At 42.7% G+C, this 17,993-nt stretch overlaps 1 protein-coding gene and 1 long non-coding RNA gene across 2 annotated transcripts in view; one reads left to right on the forward strand and one right to left on the reverse strand.

Annotated features, from left to right (window-relative positions):
• The first annotated feature begins 2,283 nt into the window (after positions 1-2,283).
• FBXL5 (F-box and leucine rich repeat protein 5) overlaps positions 2,284-17,993 on the forward strand; it is a 34,438-nt gene continuing 18,728 nt past the window's right edge. Inside the window, exons 1-4 of the mRNA XM_084896894.1 lie at positions 2,284-2,418; positions 13,147-13,362; positions 14,561-14,656; positions 16,542-16,728. Of these exons, the coding sequence (XP_084753020.1) occupies positions 2,335-2,418; positions 13,147-13,362; positions 14,561-14,656; positions 16,542-16,728 (583 nt within the window). The 5' untranslated portion in view covers positions 2,284-2,334. The remainder of the gene's footprint in view (positions 2,419-13,146; positions 13,363-14,560; positions 14,657-16,541; positions 16,729-17,993) is intronic.
• LOC311631777 lies at positions 6,747-10,994 on the reverse strand. The gene is made up of 3 exons (XR_014796651.1): positions 10,657-10,994; positions 8,426-10,608; positions 6,747-7,143 (listed from the first exon to the last, which is right to left on the reverse strand). It is a non-coding gene; the product is annotated as an uncharacterized lncRNA (long non-coding RNA).

A 17,993-nucleotide genomic window follows, 5' to 3' on the forward strand; every position in this document is an offset into this window, starting at 1 on the left:
CAGCTCGGGGAAGACTGCATGGCAGGCTCACAGACTCAGACCTAAGGGAAACCCAAAGGGTGGTCTGAAATTAAAACTTCTTAATACTAAAAGCAGCTTATGGTGGGTAGTCATGTCCTAGGCTGGTATCTTCCCTGGCAAAGGCCAATCTTTACCTTAACTGAGTCTGTCTACAGCCTTTTTGCATCTACACTAGCATATTTCTGGATTGTGAAAGTACTTTTCCTTTTCTCCAGACCCCTCAACGCGCAGGCACTACTCTTGCCGAGACCACAAATCCCCTCATGGCTACTGAGTTAATTATTGACTTAACTATCCCAAAGCCGCCTAGTGAAAGAAGTGTGTGCCTATCATTATACTTTTTATCCACTCCCAGAGGTCCCCCGGCTTTGCTTTCTTCCACCTCCCTAATCCATGGCCAACGGATTCCATGTCACCCACTTACATCTTCTCTTTTGGCTGTACTGTGTGCCACAGGTGCAAACCTGCCACTCTCCAGCATTACCTCCATCTGCTGATATCTTGCTTTCCAGCATTTGTCTGCAGCTTGACTCAAATAAACTCACAAAACTTCAGTGATTTGAACTTTGCTTAGGTTGACAACAGGAAATCTCCCTAAGGCTCCTGGCTCTCTGAGCTGCCTTTTAAAATGGACATGCCTCAAGGTTCTCAACTGCACTGCTCTCCTGTGACCCTTCCCGTCCCCCACCGCCCAAGGCCGCTCTGACATCCCTGACCTGCCATTCCAGTGCTTGAGGCGCCTTCCCGCCTCCTCAGTGCCCTGAAATTTTCCCTTTCTTGTAGCCTCCAGAATTCCAAGGCCTTTCCCTCCCTCCTGCCCCAGAGATGTAATGCTGATGCCCAGCGCCTTGAACCCTGCCCTGACCCCAGACCCACGCACGTGCCCTGAGCTGCCAGCTGGAGTCACTAGGGTCTGTGACTGGCCACTGGGAGGTCAGCCCCGGCTGGAGGAGACCCACACTTGGGAATGGCAGGAGGCAAAGGGTGGCTCAGGAGGGCCTGGCCCCGCACAGCACGGTCCCCCTGGCACACAGGAGGCCTGGGCCCGCAAAGCACGGTCCCCCTGGCACACAGGAGGGCCTGGCCCCGCACAGCACGGTCCCCCTGGCGCACAGGAGGGCCTGGCCCCGCACAGCACGGTCCCCCTGGCGCACAGGAGGGCCTGGCCCCGCACAGCACAGTCCCCCTGGCGCACAGGAGGGCCTGGCCCCGCACAGCACGATCCCCTGGCACACAGGAGGCCTGGGCCCGCAAAGCAAGGTCCCCCTGGCACACAGGAGGCCCGGGCCCCACACAGCACGGTCCCCTGGCACACAGGAGGGCTGGGCCCCGCACAGCACGGTCCCCTGGCACACAGGAGGGCTGGGCCCCGCACAGCACGGTCCCCCTGGCACACAGGAGGGCTGGGCCCCGCACAGCAGGGTCCCCTGGCACACAGGAGGGCTGGGCCCCGCACAGCAATCACCCTCGCACACAGGAGGCCTGGCCCCGCACAGCACGGTCCCCCTGGCGCACAGGAGGGCCTGGCCCCGCACAGCACAGTCCCCCTGGCGCACAGGAGGGCCTGGCCCCGCACAGCACGATCCCCTGGCACACAGGAGGCCTGGGCCCGCAAAGCAAGGTCCCCCTGGCACACAGGAGGCCCGGGCCCCACACAGCACGGTCCCCTGGCACACAGGAGGGCTGGGCCCCGCACAGCACGGTCCCCTGGCACACAGGAGGGCTGGGCCCCGCACAGCAGGGTCCCCTGGCACACAGGAGGGCTGGGCCCCGCACAGCAATCACCCTCGCACACAGGAGGCCTGGCCCCGCACAGCAATCACCCTCGCATACGGGCACCAGGGCCCAGGCGGGCGGGCAGCGCTCCCTGTCCTGCGGCCACCATGGTGCGTGGCTGCCTTGGCCTCAGGGTCTGCTGGGCGCCTTATGGGTGAGAGATGCGCCGAGAGCGCCCCTAAAAACAACACCCCGTCTCCCCAGAGGATGCGTCTTCCTTTGCAAAACAATCAGGGACGAGCCTGGGTTCCCTTCGGAGACCCGCGAAGCGGGTACGGACCGCACAGAACGAAGGAGGGAGGTGAGGTGGGCGCTCGGCCCGCGCCATGCGCCGGTCACGTGGGCGTGGGGGGGGGGGGGAGGCCCCGCATGGCGCCGGCCCGCGCGCCCCCGCCGCCCGGCCTCCCGGGCGCGCGCGCCGACGGGGCGGGCGCATGCGCAGGGGGGCGCGCCGCCTCTGCCCGCGGCGAGGGAGTCTATGGCGAGGCGGCCGCCGCGGCTGCTGAGGCGGAGGCTGGGGCTGAGGCGGCAGCGGCGATGGCGCCCTTTCCCGAGGAGGTGGACGTGTTCACCGCCCCGCACTGGCGGATGAAGCAGCTGGTGGGGCTGTACTGCGACAAGGTAACGGCGCGCGCGCGCGGGGCCGCGGCTCCGGCGGCGGGAGGAGCGGCCGGTCCCCGGCGGCCTGGCCTGCGCCGCGCCCGCCGCGCCCGCCGCCCCGGGCCGCCCGCCGCCCGCCGCCCGCGGAGCTGTCAGCGCCCGCCCGCCGCCCGCAGCCTCCGACGCGCCCGCGGGGATGGCGGGCGGCGGGGTCCTCCCGGCGGGGGGCGACTTCCCGCGGCCGCGCCCGCCTCCCGCGCCGCCGCCCGGAGGGAGCGGGGCCCGGACTCCGGGGACCCCGGCGCGGCCCGCAGCGGGGGGCTCCGCACCAGCCCGGGGGGCGGCCGCGTCCGCCGCCGTCCCGCCCGCCCCGGCGCCGCCGCCCCCGCCGTCCCCGCGGCGGGTTTGGGGGGCCCCCCGGCGCCCCTGTGCAAACCCCCGTCCATCCATCCATCTTCCGAACCCCGCGCTGGCTTCCTGGCCCCGGGGGGAGCGTCTCCCGCACACCCCGGCTCCTGGGAGCCGAGCTTCTCGCTGGTTTGGTTACATTTGGGAGGAACCCCGGGGCTCCCGGCTCAGCAGCTCCTCGTTTGTGGTTATTTTTATTTTTATTTTTATTTTTCGTGGCAACTTTCTATCGTCCCCAGGTCTTACGCCTGTAGGTTTTGGAATTCTTGGATAAAAAAAAAAGGGGGGGGGGCGCCTCGGAAAAAGTTGCTTTGCCCCGGGACCTCGTTGGACTCCTTTGGTGGGTGCAGCCCAGGCTGAGCGGGCGCTTTGGTGGGGGCGGTTCGGGGCCTTCGGCTGACGATCTGAAAACAATAGTAAGAGCCCTCTTTTTTTGTCAGTGTACATCGGGCAGAGTCCATGTGGATGCCCTGGAAACTTGGGGCAAGCGGTGTGTCTTGTAGAAAGGCATCAAATTGAAAACAAACAACATTTAAAGTATGGCTTCAGCCAAAACCGGTTTGGCTCAGCGGTAGAGCATCGGTCTAAGGACTGAAAGGTCCCAGGTTCGATTCCTGTCAAGGGCACCTACCTTGGTTGCTGGGCACATCCCTGGTACGGGGTGTGCAAGAGGCAGCTGGTCGATGTTTCTCTCTCATCGACGTTTCTAGCTCTCTATCTCTCTCCCTTCCTCTCTGTAAAAAATCAATAAAATATATTTAAAAAAAATTAAAGAAGTATGGCTTCAGCACAGAAACCAACGCTTGGGAGTTGTCAGACGTTCCATGGCATTCACAGAACCAACCGTGCAGAGGGGTCCTTCCTCACAGCCCGGCGAAATGGTTGGAGGACGCCAGGGTGCTCATTGCTAGGCCACACTCAAAACCAGCCGCCGAAAGGGCACCCACCACCATCCTTCCCTTCCCTTCATTTTGAAAATTTTTTTAAAAAAAAAGCAAAACAGCTCTAGCCGGTTTGGCTCAGTGGGCAGAGCGTCAGCCTGCGGTCTGGAGGGTCCCGGGTTTGATTGCGGTCAAGGGCACATGCCTGGGTTGTGGGCTCCATCCTCAGTTGGGGGGCGTGCAGGAGGCAGGCTATCATGATTCTCTCTCATCATGGATGTTTCCCTCTCTCCTCCCTTGTTCTCTAAAATCACTAAAAATATATTAAAAAAAAGAAAAAGACAAAACCAAAAAAAAAAAAAAAAAAAAAAAAGACAAAACCAAAAAGCCTGACTCAGACATAGGTTTAAACACCAAGGTATTCCAGGGCCGTGCTGTCAGCCTTGGCTGCTTGTGAGGGCCGCCCCAAAAGCTGTTGGACATCCTGATGCCTACACCGGTAAAATCAGGATCTGGGAGGGTGGGACCCAGGCACCAGATGCACAGTCATGTGCACGGCATGACTTCCGTGTAGGAGGAACCGCATCTCCTACCTTGGCCCCGTAAGATTATAACGTAACTGAGACATTCCCGGGGCCCAGTGACTTTGCAGTCTTTGTCCCCAGCGCGTTACTCACGCGGTTGTGGGGATGCTGCCACGGACAGACCTAGTGCCCTGCCAGTTAGTGAAAGTATAGCACGTGAAATTCTGCACAGGACATAGGACCTGATGATAATAAACGACTCTGTTGCTGGTTACTGAATTTATTATACTATACTTTTTATCAGTATTTTTTTTTTTTTTTTTTTGAGTGTACCTTTTCTGCTTATAAAACAAGTTTGCTGTACATCATGTCATGGCACATCTCTCGACTGCATTATTGTCTCTTGTGCTTGATTTAATCTTCTGTTTTGTACAGTAACAGGTTTGTAGCCTAGGAGCAATAGGCTATATACCTTGGTGTCTAGTTGGCTATATTAGATTGTATCTAGCTTGATGTTCCCACAACAATGAAGCCGCCGCTTAACGATGAAGTTCTCGGGATGTAGCCCAGCCATTTTGGGGCACGTGACTGTATAATTTTAAGCTCCTAGGTGAGTCCAATGTGCAGCCAAGGGTGAGAATTACTGCTTGTCTGGGAGAAGCATTAAGCATGGGTTAGCCGTTAGTTAAGCTGAGTAACCCCTGAGTTTTTGAGTTAGCTTAGTGTTTTTTAGCTTCTCTGACAGTATCTTTTAATTGCAGCAAAGATAAAAATGGGGAGGTGTTTTATTTTCTCAAAATCAAAAAGGAAAAGTTAGTGAGGACTGATGGATTCTGAAGTGTTCTCCATTTTAGATTTGGGGAGATGTAGTCCAGGGATCGCAGAAATGGTTATGAAAATTTTTGTGCCCGTGTACATTTCCCTAGGAGGTTTGTGGCCTTCATTGGATTTCTAAATGCTTTATACTCTACTAAAATAATCAGGAATCCCAAATTTATTTAATTATTCACTAGACTAACCAACCTTATTTAAAAACTAGAGGCCCGGTGCATGAAATTCATGCATGGGGTGGGGGTTGTCCCTCAGCCCAGCCTGCACCCTCTCCAATCTGGGACCCCTCGAGGGATGTCTCATAATCCCTCTCACAATCCAGGACTGTTGGCTCCCAACTGCTCGCCTGCCTGTCTGCCTGCCTGCCTGCCTGCCTGATTGCCCCTAACTGCTTCTGCCCGCCAGCCTAGCCTGTTCACTCCCTAACCACTCCCATGCCAGCCTGATTGATATCTCACTGCTCCCCTGCCAGCCTGTTTGCCCCCAACTTCCCTCCTCTGCTGGCCTGGCCACCCCTAACTGCCCCCCCCTACAGGGTTGATCACCTCCAATTGCCCTTCCTTGCAGGCCTGGTCCCTCTCAACTGCCCTCCCTTGCAGGCCTGGTGCCTCCCAACTGCTCTCCCCTGCTGGCCATTTTTTGGTGGCCATCTTATGTCCACATAGGGATAGGATCTTTGACCACATGGGGACAGCTATTGTGTGTTGTTGTGATGGTCAATCTGCATATTACTCTTTCATTAGATAGGATAGAGGCCTGGTACATGGGTGAGGGCCGGCTGGTTTGCCCTGAAGGGTGTCCCAGATCAGGGTGAGGGTTCATTGGGGTGTGGGGTGGCCTGTGGTGGTTTGCAGGCCACCCACTCCCCCCCACTCCCCAACACAAGTGGAGGCTCTGTATCTGGAATTTATTTACCTTCTACAATTGAAACTTTGTAGCCTGGAGTGGAGCCAAGCCCCCTGTTCACTCCAGCTGCTGCCATTTCTGTTTGGTTTTGTGTATCTTCTATAATTGAAACTTTGTAGCCTTGAGTGGAGGCCTAGGCCAGCCAGGATGTGGTGAAAGCTTGACTTCCGTTGCTGGAGAAACCCAAGCCTTTCAACTACTCTTTGTGGCTGCAGCCATCTTGGTTGGGTTAATATGCATACTTGCTCTGATTGACAGGCGGGTGGCTTGAGTGGAGTGATGGTTAATTTGCATATTACTCTTTTATAAGGTAGGATTTTAAAAAGTAAATCACTAGTTTTGTATGTCATTATCTGGTGATTGAGAACACTAGAACAAATTTGGAAAACACAGTGCCATTTCTAAAAACAATATTTGAGTCAAATAAGATTCTTTTAAATTAAATGTTTCTCTTGCAATAACTAAAAAGCATTTTTTTGTTGTTTTTGTTTTGTTAATTCTGACCCAAGGGTATTATTTCCATTGATTTATTTTATTTTATTTTATATATATTTATTTATTTATTTTTTATTGATTTTTTCTCAGAGAGGAAGAGAGAGGGATAGAGAGTTAGAAACATCAATGAGAGAGAATCATCGATCAGCTGCCTCTTGCATACCCCCTACTGAGGATGTGCCCCCAACCAAGGTACATGCCCTTGACCGGAATCGAACCCGGGACCTTTCAGTCCGCAGGCCAATGCTCTATCCACTGAGCCAAACTGGTGCCGGCTATTTCCATTGATTTTTAGAGAGAGTGGAAGGGAGAGGGAGTCACAAAGATTGGTTGTGACTCCTGCACAAGCCAGACCAGGGATCAAGCCTGTAACTGAGGTACAAGGGATGTGCTCTTTACCAGAATCAAACCTGCGACCCTTCATTCTTCAGGCCAATGCTCTATCTACTGAGCCAAACTGGCTACGGTGGAATAATTTTCAATTTGATATATCATAAGTGAAAATCATCACCAATTCCAAACTAATTATAGGTAGTTAATGAGATTTAGTCATCAAGAAGATTTGTAGTCCAATTTTCTGACCTGTGGATCATAGACCAAGGTGATTTGGGGATGGAAAGGGAGGCTACATAAGAATTCTACATCGGATTTTTTCTTGATGCTAATAGTTAATGGAACTCTCCTAGGATGTTTTTTGGGAACTATTGGGTCGGCAACTAAGTAATTGCGGATTTTAAAAAAATCAAAGACATTTTTTTCATGGAACTAAACAACTTTATTCTGTAATGTATTGCCCATTTTGATCAATGACCTTTTGCCATCTTTCAGGCAGCATCATAATCCCACGTTCAAAAAACTTCTGGTTTTTATTAGCAAAAAACTGAATCAGGTACGATTTGACATCATCATCATTATTGAAATTTTTACCATTCAAGGAGTTTTGTAAAGATCGAAACAAAAAGTAATCAGATGGTGCAAGGTCAGGACTATATGGTGGATGTGGCAAAACATCCCAACCAAGCTCCATTAATTTTTGCCGAGTGACCAAAGATGTGTGTGGCCTTGCATTGTCATGATGGAATACAACACCTTTTCGATTTGTCAATTTGGGCCGCTTTTCTTCAACTGCATTGTTTAATTTCGTTAGTTGTTCAATGTAGACATCAGAATTGATCGTTCGGTTGGGTGGTAAGAGTTCAAAGTAGACAATTCCTTTGTAATCCCACCAAACTGATAACAAAACCTTCTTTTGATGAATATCAGCTTTTGATGTTGTTTGAGTTGGTTCACCTGGCCTGCTCCATGACCTTTTCCGCTTGATATTGTTGTAAACAACCCATTTTTCATCGCCAGTTATCAGTCGTTTTAAAAATGGATAATTTTCATTACGTTTCTTTAGCAAATTGCAGCTGCTAATGCATTGCGTTAACTGTGATTCTTTCAGTTCGTGAGGAACCCATGTATCGAGTTTTTGAACATAGCCAAGTTGTTTTAAGTGATTTTCAATGCATGTATGTGATACATGAAGCTTCTCTGCAATCTCACGTGTTGTACTGTGACAGTCTGAATTGATTATTGCTTTGATTAGGGCGTCATCAACTTCAACTGGACGACCAGAGCGTTTTTCATCTTTGAGTGAAAAATCACCAGAACGAAATTTGGCAAACCAATTTTGACACTGCTGTTCTTTTAAGGCTTCGTCACCATAAACAGCACATAACTTTTTATGAGCTTGCGATGCGTTTTCCCTTTGCGGAAATAAAAAAGCAAAATATGACGAAAATGTTCCTTTTGATTTTCCATTTTTCAACGCACGCCAAACGAAAACTACAAAACAGATCAAAAAACTTTTTTTACTGGTTAACAGCTGAATAGCCAACTATCAAATAACAAAATGTGTTTTACATTTGTACTACGTCTGCAAACCTAAAAATTCAACTGAAGCCATATATGTGTGAAACCCGCAATTACTTAGCTGCCGACCCAATATTTTGGAAAAAAGTGTTTTTTTATAATGGCTGAATAGACTATTTGTTTTTACTCATTTGCAAACCCAAGTTTTGCCTTCACCATCTTTTGGTTTTATAGACCAGGGCTATCCAATCCAAACAGCCTACATTAAAACTTAACAAAATGAGAACTAGTTTTTATACTCAAACTAAAAAGATACAAAGCATGTTATTTCACTGTATTCTAAACGTTGACTCTGCCCAGTAATTATAAAGAAGCAGCTGGGACTTGTAGGCCTAGGTTAGCTAGACCAAGTTTACATAAGCACCTAGTAATAGATCCAAATGAAAACTCAAGTCAGGATCATGATTCCTAGTATAATTTTCTGTGTATGAAATCAGAGTAGTTTCTGGAAAAAATTTTGGTAGCAGTTTTTATGAAATCTTTTTGCCAATTTACTGACCTTCCCAGTTGGGATAATTTTAGTGAACATTGTCATCAACTGACATTCTTTTTCCAGTTTACTCCAGTTCTTCAGTCTTTTCTCTAATCCTCAGAGTTTAATAACATTAATTCTGCCAGTGAGCATTGATTTTCTTGTGTTGGTGATGTGAGATGAGGTCCCAATTCTTAAGGAATTTACACTCAGACCCTAATGGTAGGATGGAAATCCAAATGCACCATAGTGGAAGCCAAGAGGTGTATGGTCAGCTGTACATTAAAGTGTTGGGTCTGGTCTTCGAGTCTCTTCAGACTGGTTTCTGAGAACAGAGTAGGAGATGACTGTAGGTTGTGCATGGTACAGAGGTTCCCAGACTTACACATAAGCCAGTTATAAAAAAAAATCAAGTGGTGGAGGCTTTATGGAATGCCCAAATTTTTCAGTTATGAACATTAAAAATGTCATCTACTTTATCACTTTATAAAGAAAGGACATTTTGTGACCAAAGAAACTAGAGGAAGTAAGCTCAGAATAATTTGAACAGATTATTTTTTTTTAATTAAACGTATATAGCTTTATGAAGAATTCCTTTAGTTTTCCTTGTTTTTCTATTTCTTTGCATACCTGTAAAAACTGTTATTGACTGGCATTGAGAGGATTGGTTCATTTGAGAGAATGTTGAATTGAGAGCTAGGAGAGGAAGGAAAAGGGTATTCAGTGAGTTCTTACTACATGCTTATGTTATTTCCTTAAATCCTCACAAGAGCTCAGTGAGACAAGTATTACCCCTCATTTAAAGATGAAGAAATGGATTTAGTGGTTAAGTAACTTGCCCAACTCACTCAACTAGTAATTAGGGGAGCCTGAATTTTAATCTTAGGATTTTTTCCCCTTCTAAAGCATTACCTTACTGGTTCTGCTGTTTATTACTAGCGGTATGGTTTTATGCAAAACATTTTCCTAGTGAAACACAGTATTGTTTTGCTTTTCTATTTGTAGAGTTAGTTTGACCAGAAATAGCTGGGTTTCTTCATTATGTGTAAAACTCCCTTGACTAAAACAGCATTGTTTGGTAATAGTGTTTGGGTTTTGCTATGCTGTTTTCATAGATATTTTTGAACTTATTACCTAGATTTTAAGTGACACACAACTTTTCAAATCAATTTGAAGCCAGGCTCTTAAGATTTTAGGTTGTAGAGTGCCTGAAACAGAGTCAGCTCTCAATTTTTAAAATATGGGAGATATCATGTTACTGGTTATTACTATTTGTTGATTTAGGTTAGGTGTATTGTGTTCTACATAGGTTTCTTTGTTGAATTTGCTAGGCATCATAGTATACAAGTGTATAGGTTACTTAGGAACTTTTATAGCCTACGATAGAACATTGTTTTTCAGAGTGTATCCTATGACCCATTTGTAGGTCATTAAATCAATTTTGGGGTCAGAAACAGCATTACAAAAAAAAATGGAAAAGTAAATATTAGAGTACATCACAAGTTTGGGAATATTATTGTTTGCTGAAATTTTTTTGAAATGTTTGTGATGTGTGTGTGTCTTGATTGCAGTGTATTTCATACTAAGGATAAAAATTAAACATATTTTAAAAACACTACTTTAGAGCGGCATTTCTCAACTGTAGTATTACGACATTTTGGGACAGATGATTCTTTGTTGTGGGGGCTGTCCTGAAGGATGTTTAGCCCCGTCCCAGACTTTTACCCACGAGAGGTCAGTATCATTTCTGCAGGGGTGACAATTCACAAATGTCGCTGGACTTTGCCTGTTAGCTCCTGGGAGGCAAAGTCAACTCCCTAGGGAGAACTTTTGCTTTACAGCTGGCATTCTTTTTAACTATTGGATCTAAAAAGATAACTTTATGATTGGGACTAACATTGTATCTTGTGGAAAGAACATAGATTTTAGAGTAATAGAGATTTATCTGTTTTGATGTCTACTACCTGTCTGGTTTGGGTTATTTTCTCCGAGCCTCTTTCACTTATAAAATAAGAAATATAACTTTCTATGATTGTTGTAAGATAATATCTAAAAATACTTTGTATAATATTTAGCACAGCATAGGCCTCAATATGTCCCAGATATTATTAGCGTATGGGTTATTTTTTCTCAATCAAACATATATGTTGGAATAACTTTACAGAGGCAAACAAAATTTTAAAAAAACACCTCATAAACAGATTTTATAAAAGTTAAATAGTTTATGTTCTGGTTATTTTTTTAAGTGCTAAATTTATTGACTTTAGTACCAGTTTTTAAAACAGTTATTTTCAAGTGGAGAAAACTAACTTGGGTAGTTTCAATAATAGTTTTGAACTAACTATAGAAATAACAGAAAAACCCAAGTCTTTGTTCTTTAAATATATTATTATATTTATTAAATATATTATTAGATTTTACAAGAACCCTATATGGTAGTTAATATTATTAGCCTTATTTTGCAGATGAAGAAATCAAGGCGCAGAGCAATTTGATGGCTTTTGCTGACAGAGATGGATTCATACCTAAGCAATCTTGCTCCAGAGTCAGCACTTTTAACCACTGTGCTGGATTGACTCCACATATAACATAGAGTCCTTTTATATATGTGATTTGGTTTCGATCTGGATCCTGCACCTGGGCAGTTGGTCTTTAAATTTGAAAGCTTTTCTAATAGGTGAATGAGAATATATGCAGAATTCCTGCATGTCTTTTAAGATATTACTTTCCTTAACTCATATGAGGGCATTTTCCCCCCTTAATTGAGTTGAGAGGGGAATGCTGTGGGGAGTAGAGGAGCGAAAGAGAAACATTGACTTGTTGTTTCACTTATTTATGCTTTCTTTGGTTGATTCTTGTATGTGCCCTGACCTGGGATCGAACCCACAACCTTGGCATATTAGGATGACACTAACCAACAGAACTACCTGGCCAGGCCTAGGACATTTTTAACCTTTTTTTTAATTTTTTTTTTTTTTTTTTTTAAGAAAGATATTTTTATTGCTTTTAGAGAGGAAGAGAGAGGGAGAGATAGAAACTCAACAGTGAGAATCATTGATTGGCTGCCTTCTGCATGCCCCTCACTGGGGATCAAGCAGGCAACCCAAGAATTGAACTGTGACCTCCTGGTTCATAGGCTCAACCACCGAACCACACCAGTGGGGCATTTTTTACTATTTTTTTTTGCCATGCTTTTGTTTTTGTTTTTAAAAAATTTATAGCCATTTTTAATGCATTGTTTTGATTTATCTCTTATTTCTACTAATTTGTTTTAAATTAAAAAAAAATAAAGTGACACATGATAGTATTTGCTGAAATTAGACACTAGTGAATTTTGTTGTCATCTTATGCAACATTTCCTGGGATAAAAGTTTGTATTTGTTTTTGTGTGGCTCAGTAGGTAACATTTGAAAAAATTAAAAGAATATTTTAGGATGTGAAAATTATATGAAAATCAAATTAAGTCCATAAATAAAGTTCTTTTGGAATACAGCCACACTCATTTGTATGACTGTTTTTGTGTAACAACAGCTGAATTGCTTTGCAAAACTTTAAATATTTACTGCTTGGCTCTTCACACACACACAAAAAAAGTTGCCAACCCCCTTTTTAGATAATTTACTTACTTATTGTGGTTACTATTCATTGTCTTATTTCCCTTCACTTACATTATAGAATGTAATCCTTATTACGGCAGAGATGTCTTTTTGTGTTAACTGAGGTATCCCAAGTATCAGAAATAGTAGCTGGCTCACGGTAGCTGCTCATTAAATGTCTGAACAGAGTAAAAAAAAAAATGCATGAATTTATAAAGTTGAATGATTAACTTTCAAAATGATGATAGCTAACATTTACTGAGCACTAATTCATTTTAGTCTTACAGGGACCTTACGAAGTATACATGTCATTATTATTATTACCATTTAACACCAAAAAGACACGAAGACATGGAGGGAGAAAATTAACTTACGTACAGTTACACAGCTAAATAAATGATAGAACTGGGATCCGATCTTAGATCTGGTTTTCTATAAATGACTCTTAATACCTAATCCATACTTCCTTTTACAGAAGCTAAATTAATTCTCGTGTATAGGAGTATCTGTATTTAGCATATGTATAGACTAATAGAATTTGTGGTTTGGTGGGAATCTAGTCTAATCCCTTTTATTTAAAGAAACTGTAAGTTAATCAAGTAAGCTAACCAAGTATAATATAAGATAGCTATTTTGCTATGTATAAACTAAATAATGCATTTCAATATTTATTGGTGCATATTTATGTGTATTTATTATGCCTTTCTTTTTAAATTTTTCAGCTTTCTAAAACCAACTTTTCCAACAACAATGATTTCCGTGCTCTTCTGCAGTCTCTGTATGCTACTTTTAAGGAGTTCAAAATGCATGAGCAGATTGAAAATGAATACATTATTGGTTTGCTTCAACAACGCAGCCAGACCATTTATAATGTACATTCTGACAATAAACTCTCTGAGATGCTTAGCCTCTTTGAAAAGGGACTGAAGAATGTTAAGGTGAGTGGTAAAAATGGCTATTTTACTACCACAACTTGTGTCATCTTCTGCTATGTCATCGGTAAAACTTGTTAGTGAATGATGTTATGTTACAGAATAAAAATTTTGACACTTGTTAATAACTGTAAGGAAGACTTTACTCAGGATTATTGTAGTGGGTTTCAACTCTGAATATAAAAGGAACAAGTGGGCATTCATAGCTAAAAGCAGAGTTGGGGCAGGAAAATGTATAAAGTTTTAAGAGAATAATACACTAGTGGAAAAAAGAAGAGATTAGTGAGCACTCCAAAGGGATAAAATATGCCCACATTTTGAAAGTTCGTTATTTTATATATTTTCCACATTTTAAGATATAGAAGTGACAGATAAGTTACAGGGAAATATTATCTTAATTCATATGAGGAAGAACTTTCTAGCAATTGTCTGGACTTACAATGATTTACTGTAGTGAAAAATATAGTGAACTCTCCTTGCCTTTAGAAGTTGATACCTTGTCTTTGGAACTGTATATGGTCTTCTGTAGGATAATGTAACATGTATTTTGAATTGCTTAGTGGAAGATACACTAAATGACTTTATTCAACCGTTTCATCTCCTGGAACACATAATTACTAAAATTCTGTGGGACACCAAAAAATATAAAATAGGTATAAGTTTGATTCATTCATACTGGATGGCTCTTATTTGTGTTGGCTATTGCTATTTTTTATTTTATAATCTAAGGAAAAAGAGGTCAGTGGCCTCTGACTAGTCAAGTATTACATCCTTTAAAAATTCTTGGGGCATACCAGTTTAAAATTACTGTCTTAAAGGGATTCTGTAATGGCAAGAGTCCCGTAGGCTTCTATGGACTACTTGGAGATATATTAAGAAAACTGACACAGAAATTATATAAATATGTGTATTAGAAATTAATAGAAGTTTTGAACAAATACTTGCTATTTTTAGACCTTTTATGACATTAAAAATAAATTTGAGATCCCATTATTAAAGGAATTCAAGGTTCAAGATGGCTTTAAGACATCTTTTATACTAAGAAAGTACAGAGATCATTTTGCTATTTGTTTGTGCTTTTTTTTTTTTTTTTTTTTTTTTTTTTTTTTTTTTTAGGTTTTATGTTGCATTTTAAACTGACTTCTTAGGACCAGGAAATAATGAAGCAGAGTTTTTACAGAATACTTATTTTGTTTGTTTCTAGAATGAATATGAGCAGTTAAATTATGAGAAACAGCTGAAAGAGAGATTGGAGGCATTTACAAGAGATTTTCTTCCTCATATGAAAGAGGAAGAGGAGGTAAGCATAATTTTTCCTCCTTGTGATTTTGATTTACAAATTTTTTAAAAAGTTATTTTGGGCTTGTTCTACCTCTCAGAGCATGCGCATGGCTTTTCTCCCCCCTTTTCTTCTCCCAGGAGTGTTACCTTCGCCTTTCCCTCTCCTAAGCTCCTAGGACCCTTATTCTGCCTCTATAACTTGTTTCCTGAGCCTACGCACTCCTGCTGGCTCACTTCTGTTACTTCTGTGACTTTCCACGTAAACTTTTTTTTTTTTTTTAAACAAGTAAATAAATAAATAAATATGTAAATAAGTAAATAAATAAAATGTTATTTTGCCTTTGATTCTTCAAAATAATACCTAGGAAGATAAGCCTCCAGTTTATTTTCACAAATGAAGAAAAACCCTAGAGAAAAAGGCAATCTTTTTTTTTTTAAAACCCCAGAAAGATTGTTGCTTTTCATTGAATGAGTTATTTAATTCATTTTCTTATTATGAAGATGGCACTATATTGAATGTTCATTACTTTTTTTTGTCACCCTAATGCATTTTCAGAACCTTTAGACTAGGAGTGTCGAACTCAATCAGAGAAGGGGCCAAAATCTAAAATCCAGCCTAAATCGCGGGCCGAATGGTTTACTGAACAGTCATAAACTGACAATGTCATAAACTGACAGCGGAGTGCAGTGATGACAGCGCGGTGCGGGCCACATTGCAAGGCCTGGCGGGCTGGATTTGGCCCGCGGGCCTTGTGTTTGACACATGTGCTTTAGAGGGTGCTTTAAACTTTCCTGTATTTCCAGGCTAATAAAGAATTTTTAGTGTTCTTTTTTTAGTAGTGTATTTTAGTAATTAAAAGATGGTGTTAAACTTCAATCTTATGCCTGGTATACATGTATTAGGATATCACTGAACGGAAGAGCAAACTATTTTCTCATTCTCTTCTTTCTCTGAAGTGGGATGGGCACACTCTCCTCTGAGCACACCCTTGCCCCCTGTCCTTAGGCGTGCGCTTGGCTTCTTCTAGCCTAAGGTGGAAGGGGCCCGAGAGCCTGCACCCAGGGAAGCACTGGGCTTACCCTTGATCCTGTCTCCAGGGCCCTTCCTTTGCCTCTCTGTTTCAAGCTTTGATAAGCTTACTCTCATTTAAAAAAATGAAAACAAAACAATAAAAAACTAAAGTGGGATGAACATAAGGGTAAGGAATAGAGAAAATATTTGATAAAGAACTGCAGTAAATCAGTTATTATGGTAATTCCCAACTATAGCTTCAGGTGGGATGCCGGTATGATTATATTTAAAAGGTTCCCAAAGTTACCATCATAAGCAACCAGCATTTGAAACCACAGAGTTACTAGAGCAGTGCTTTGTAATCTATGATACACATCAAAATTATCTGTAGAACTATAAAAATAACACTCCATCTCTAAAGTTTCTAACTGTATAAGTGAGCAGTTGGTACTAAGCATCTATTTTGAAGAAGAAATCTATGTAATGTTGAATGGTTGAAAGTCTCAATAGAGCTTGGCCCCATTCTCCTAGGTTTAGAGCCCTGTTTGGGTGGGTAGAGGCCAGTTACTGTATTAGCAGAAGGCAGTTAACTGACCTAACTGTCTAACTCCAGAGAAGAGTGAAGAGTGTTGGATAAGCTCTGTACAAGAAGACCTCATTCTGATGCTTTGAAATTGTTTAGGGATTGACTTAGCTAGAGAATTCATAGAGAGAAAGATCTTTTTGCTAATATTCTTCTCTATAATTTTTGGATAAACTAACTTGGTGGTAACAACTAAAATTTTTATCTCTTTGAAATAGATACTCATAATACTATAGCCATTAATAATTTAAAAGTTGTAGAGTAAAATAAAATAAGCATCTTTCCTTATGACTGTTTTGTTTAATTTAGGTTTTTCAGCCCATGTTAATGGAATATTTTACCTATGAAGAGCTTAAGGATATTAAAAAGAAAGTGATTGCACAACATTGCTCTCAAAAGGATACCGCAGAACTTCTTAGAGGTCTTAGCTTATGGAATCAAGCTGAGGAGCGACAGAAGTTTTTCAAATATTCTGTGGATGAAAAGTCAGATAAAGGTGAGATTCATCTGTAGATGGCAAGTGATTTTTTAGTCTCAAGGCTATTTGCTTTTGTTGATATGAACCTTAGATTTTGTTTGAGGAATAACTTAAGACATTTAATTTAATTTCAAGTATAAATTTAATAAAGACATTAGTTTTTATCTTAGAACTTAGTGTTGTTTGATAATTTAGCATCTCATATAGTTGGACCACACAAATGTTGTATTTTTTTTTTTTTTTTAATATATTTTTATTGATTTTTTACAGTTAAGAAGGTAGAGAGACGGAGAGTTAGAAACATCGATGAGAGAGAAACATCGACCAGCTGCCTCCTACACACCCCCTACCAGGGATGTGCCCGCAACCAATGTACATGCCCTTGACCGGAATCGAACCTGGGACCTTTCAGTCCGCAGGCCGATGCTCTATCCACTGAGCAAAACTGGTTTTGGCAAATGTTGTATTTCTTAAAGGGATTGATATATACATAAACTAATAATAATTGGCCTATCAAAATTACTGAAAACTATATTATGACACTTTTGCAGTATCATCCAAAGATTTGTTTTGATTTCAGAGAGGAAGGAAGAGGGGGAGAGGCAGATAGAAATATCAAACCTCAGAGGGAAGTAAGGGGGTAAGGAGGAGAGATCAACCAAAGGACTTGTGTGCATGCAAATAAGCCTAACCAGTGGCCATGGACAACAGGGGTTTGGGGCATATGTGGGAAGGGGTTTGGGATGAGGACAATTACATGATACCATAATCAATAATAAAAATTATATAAAATATAAATGGACAACTCATAGTAGGAGAAACACACAGTGCTAATAAATATTTTAAAATGTAAAAAAAAAACATCAATGATGAGAGAGAATCATTGATTGGCTGCCTCGTGCCCCACACCAGGGATCGAGCCTGCAGCCTGGGCATGTGTCCTGACTGGGTTCGAGGCAACCTTTCAGTGCACAGGATAACACCCAACTCACTAAGCCACACCAGCCAGGGCAAAATATGCCTACTTGTTGCTTAGACTACTTCCTCCTTTTTATTTTTATTTGTCTTTGATAGTTTTGCCATTTAAAACATCGTTTTAAAAAATTGGCATCCTTAGGTTAGTAAAAATTCCTTTGATTATTCTAGATGGACAGTAGCAATGACATTTCTGTTAAAATAGCATAAAAAGTTTTTTGAAATGGTTCCTTTTCTGTTATTTTTATTTTACAAAGTAGGTGAGATGCATGTTGAAACAAAAATGTTTTTGTAGGTTAAGCTATAAT

Source organism: Pipistrellus hanaki (assembly GCF_964339955.1).
Source record: "Pipistrellus hanaki genome assembly, chromosome: 1".
Lineage (NCBI taxonomy): Eukaryota > Metazoa > Chordata > Mammalia > Chiroptera > Vespertilionidae > Pipistrellus > Pipistrellus hanaki.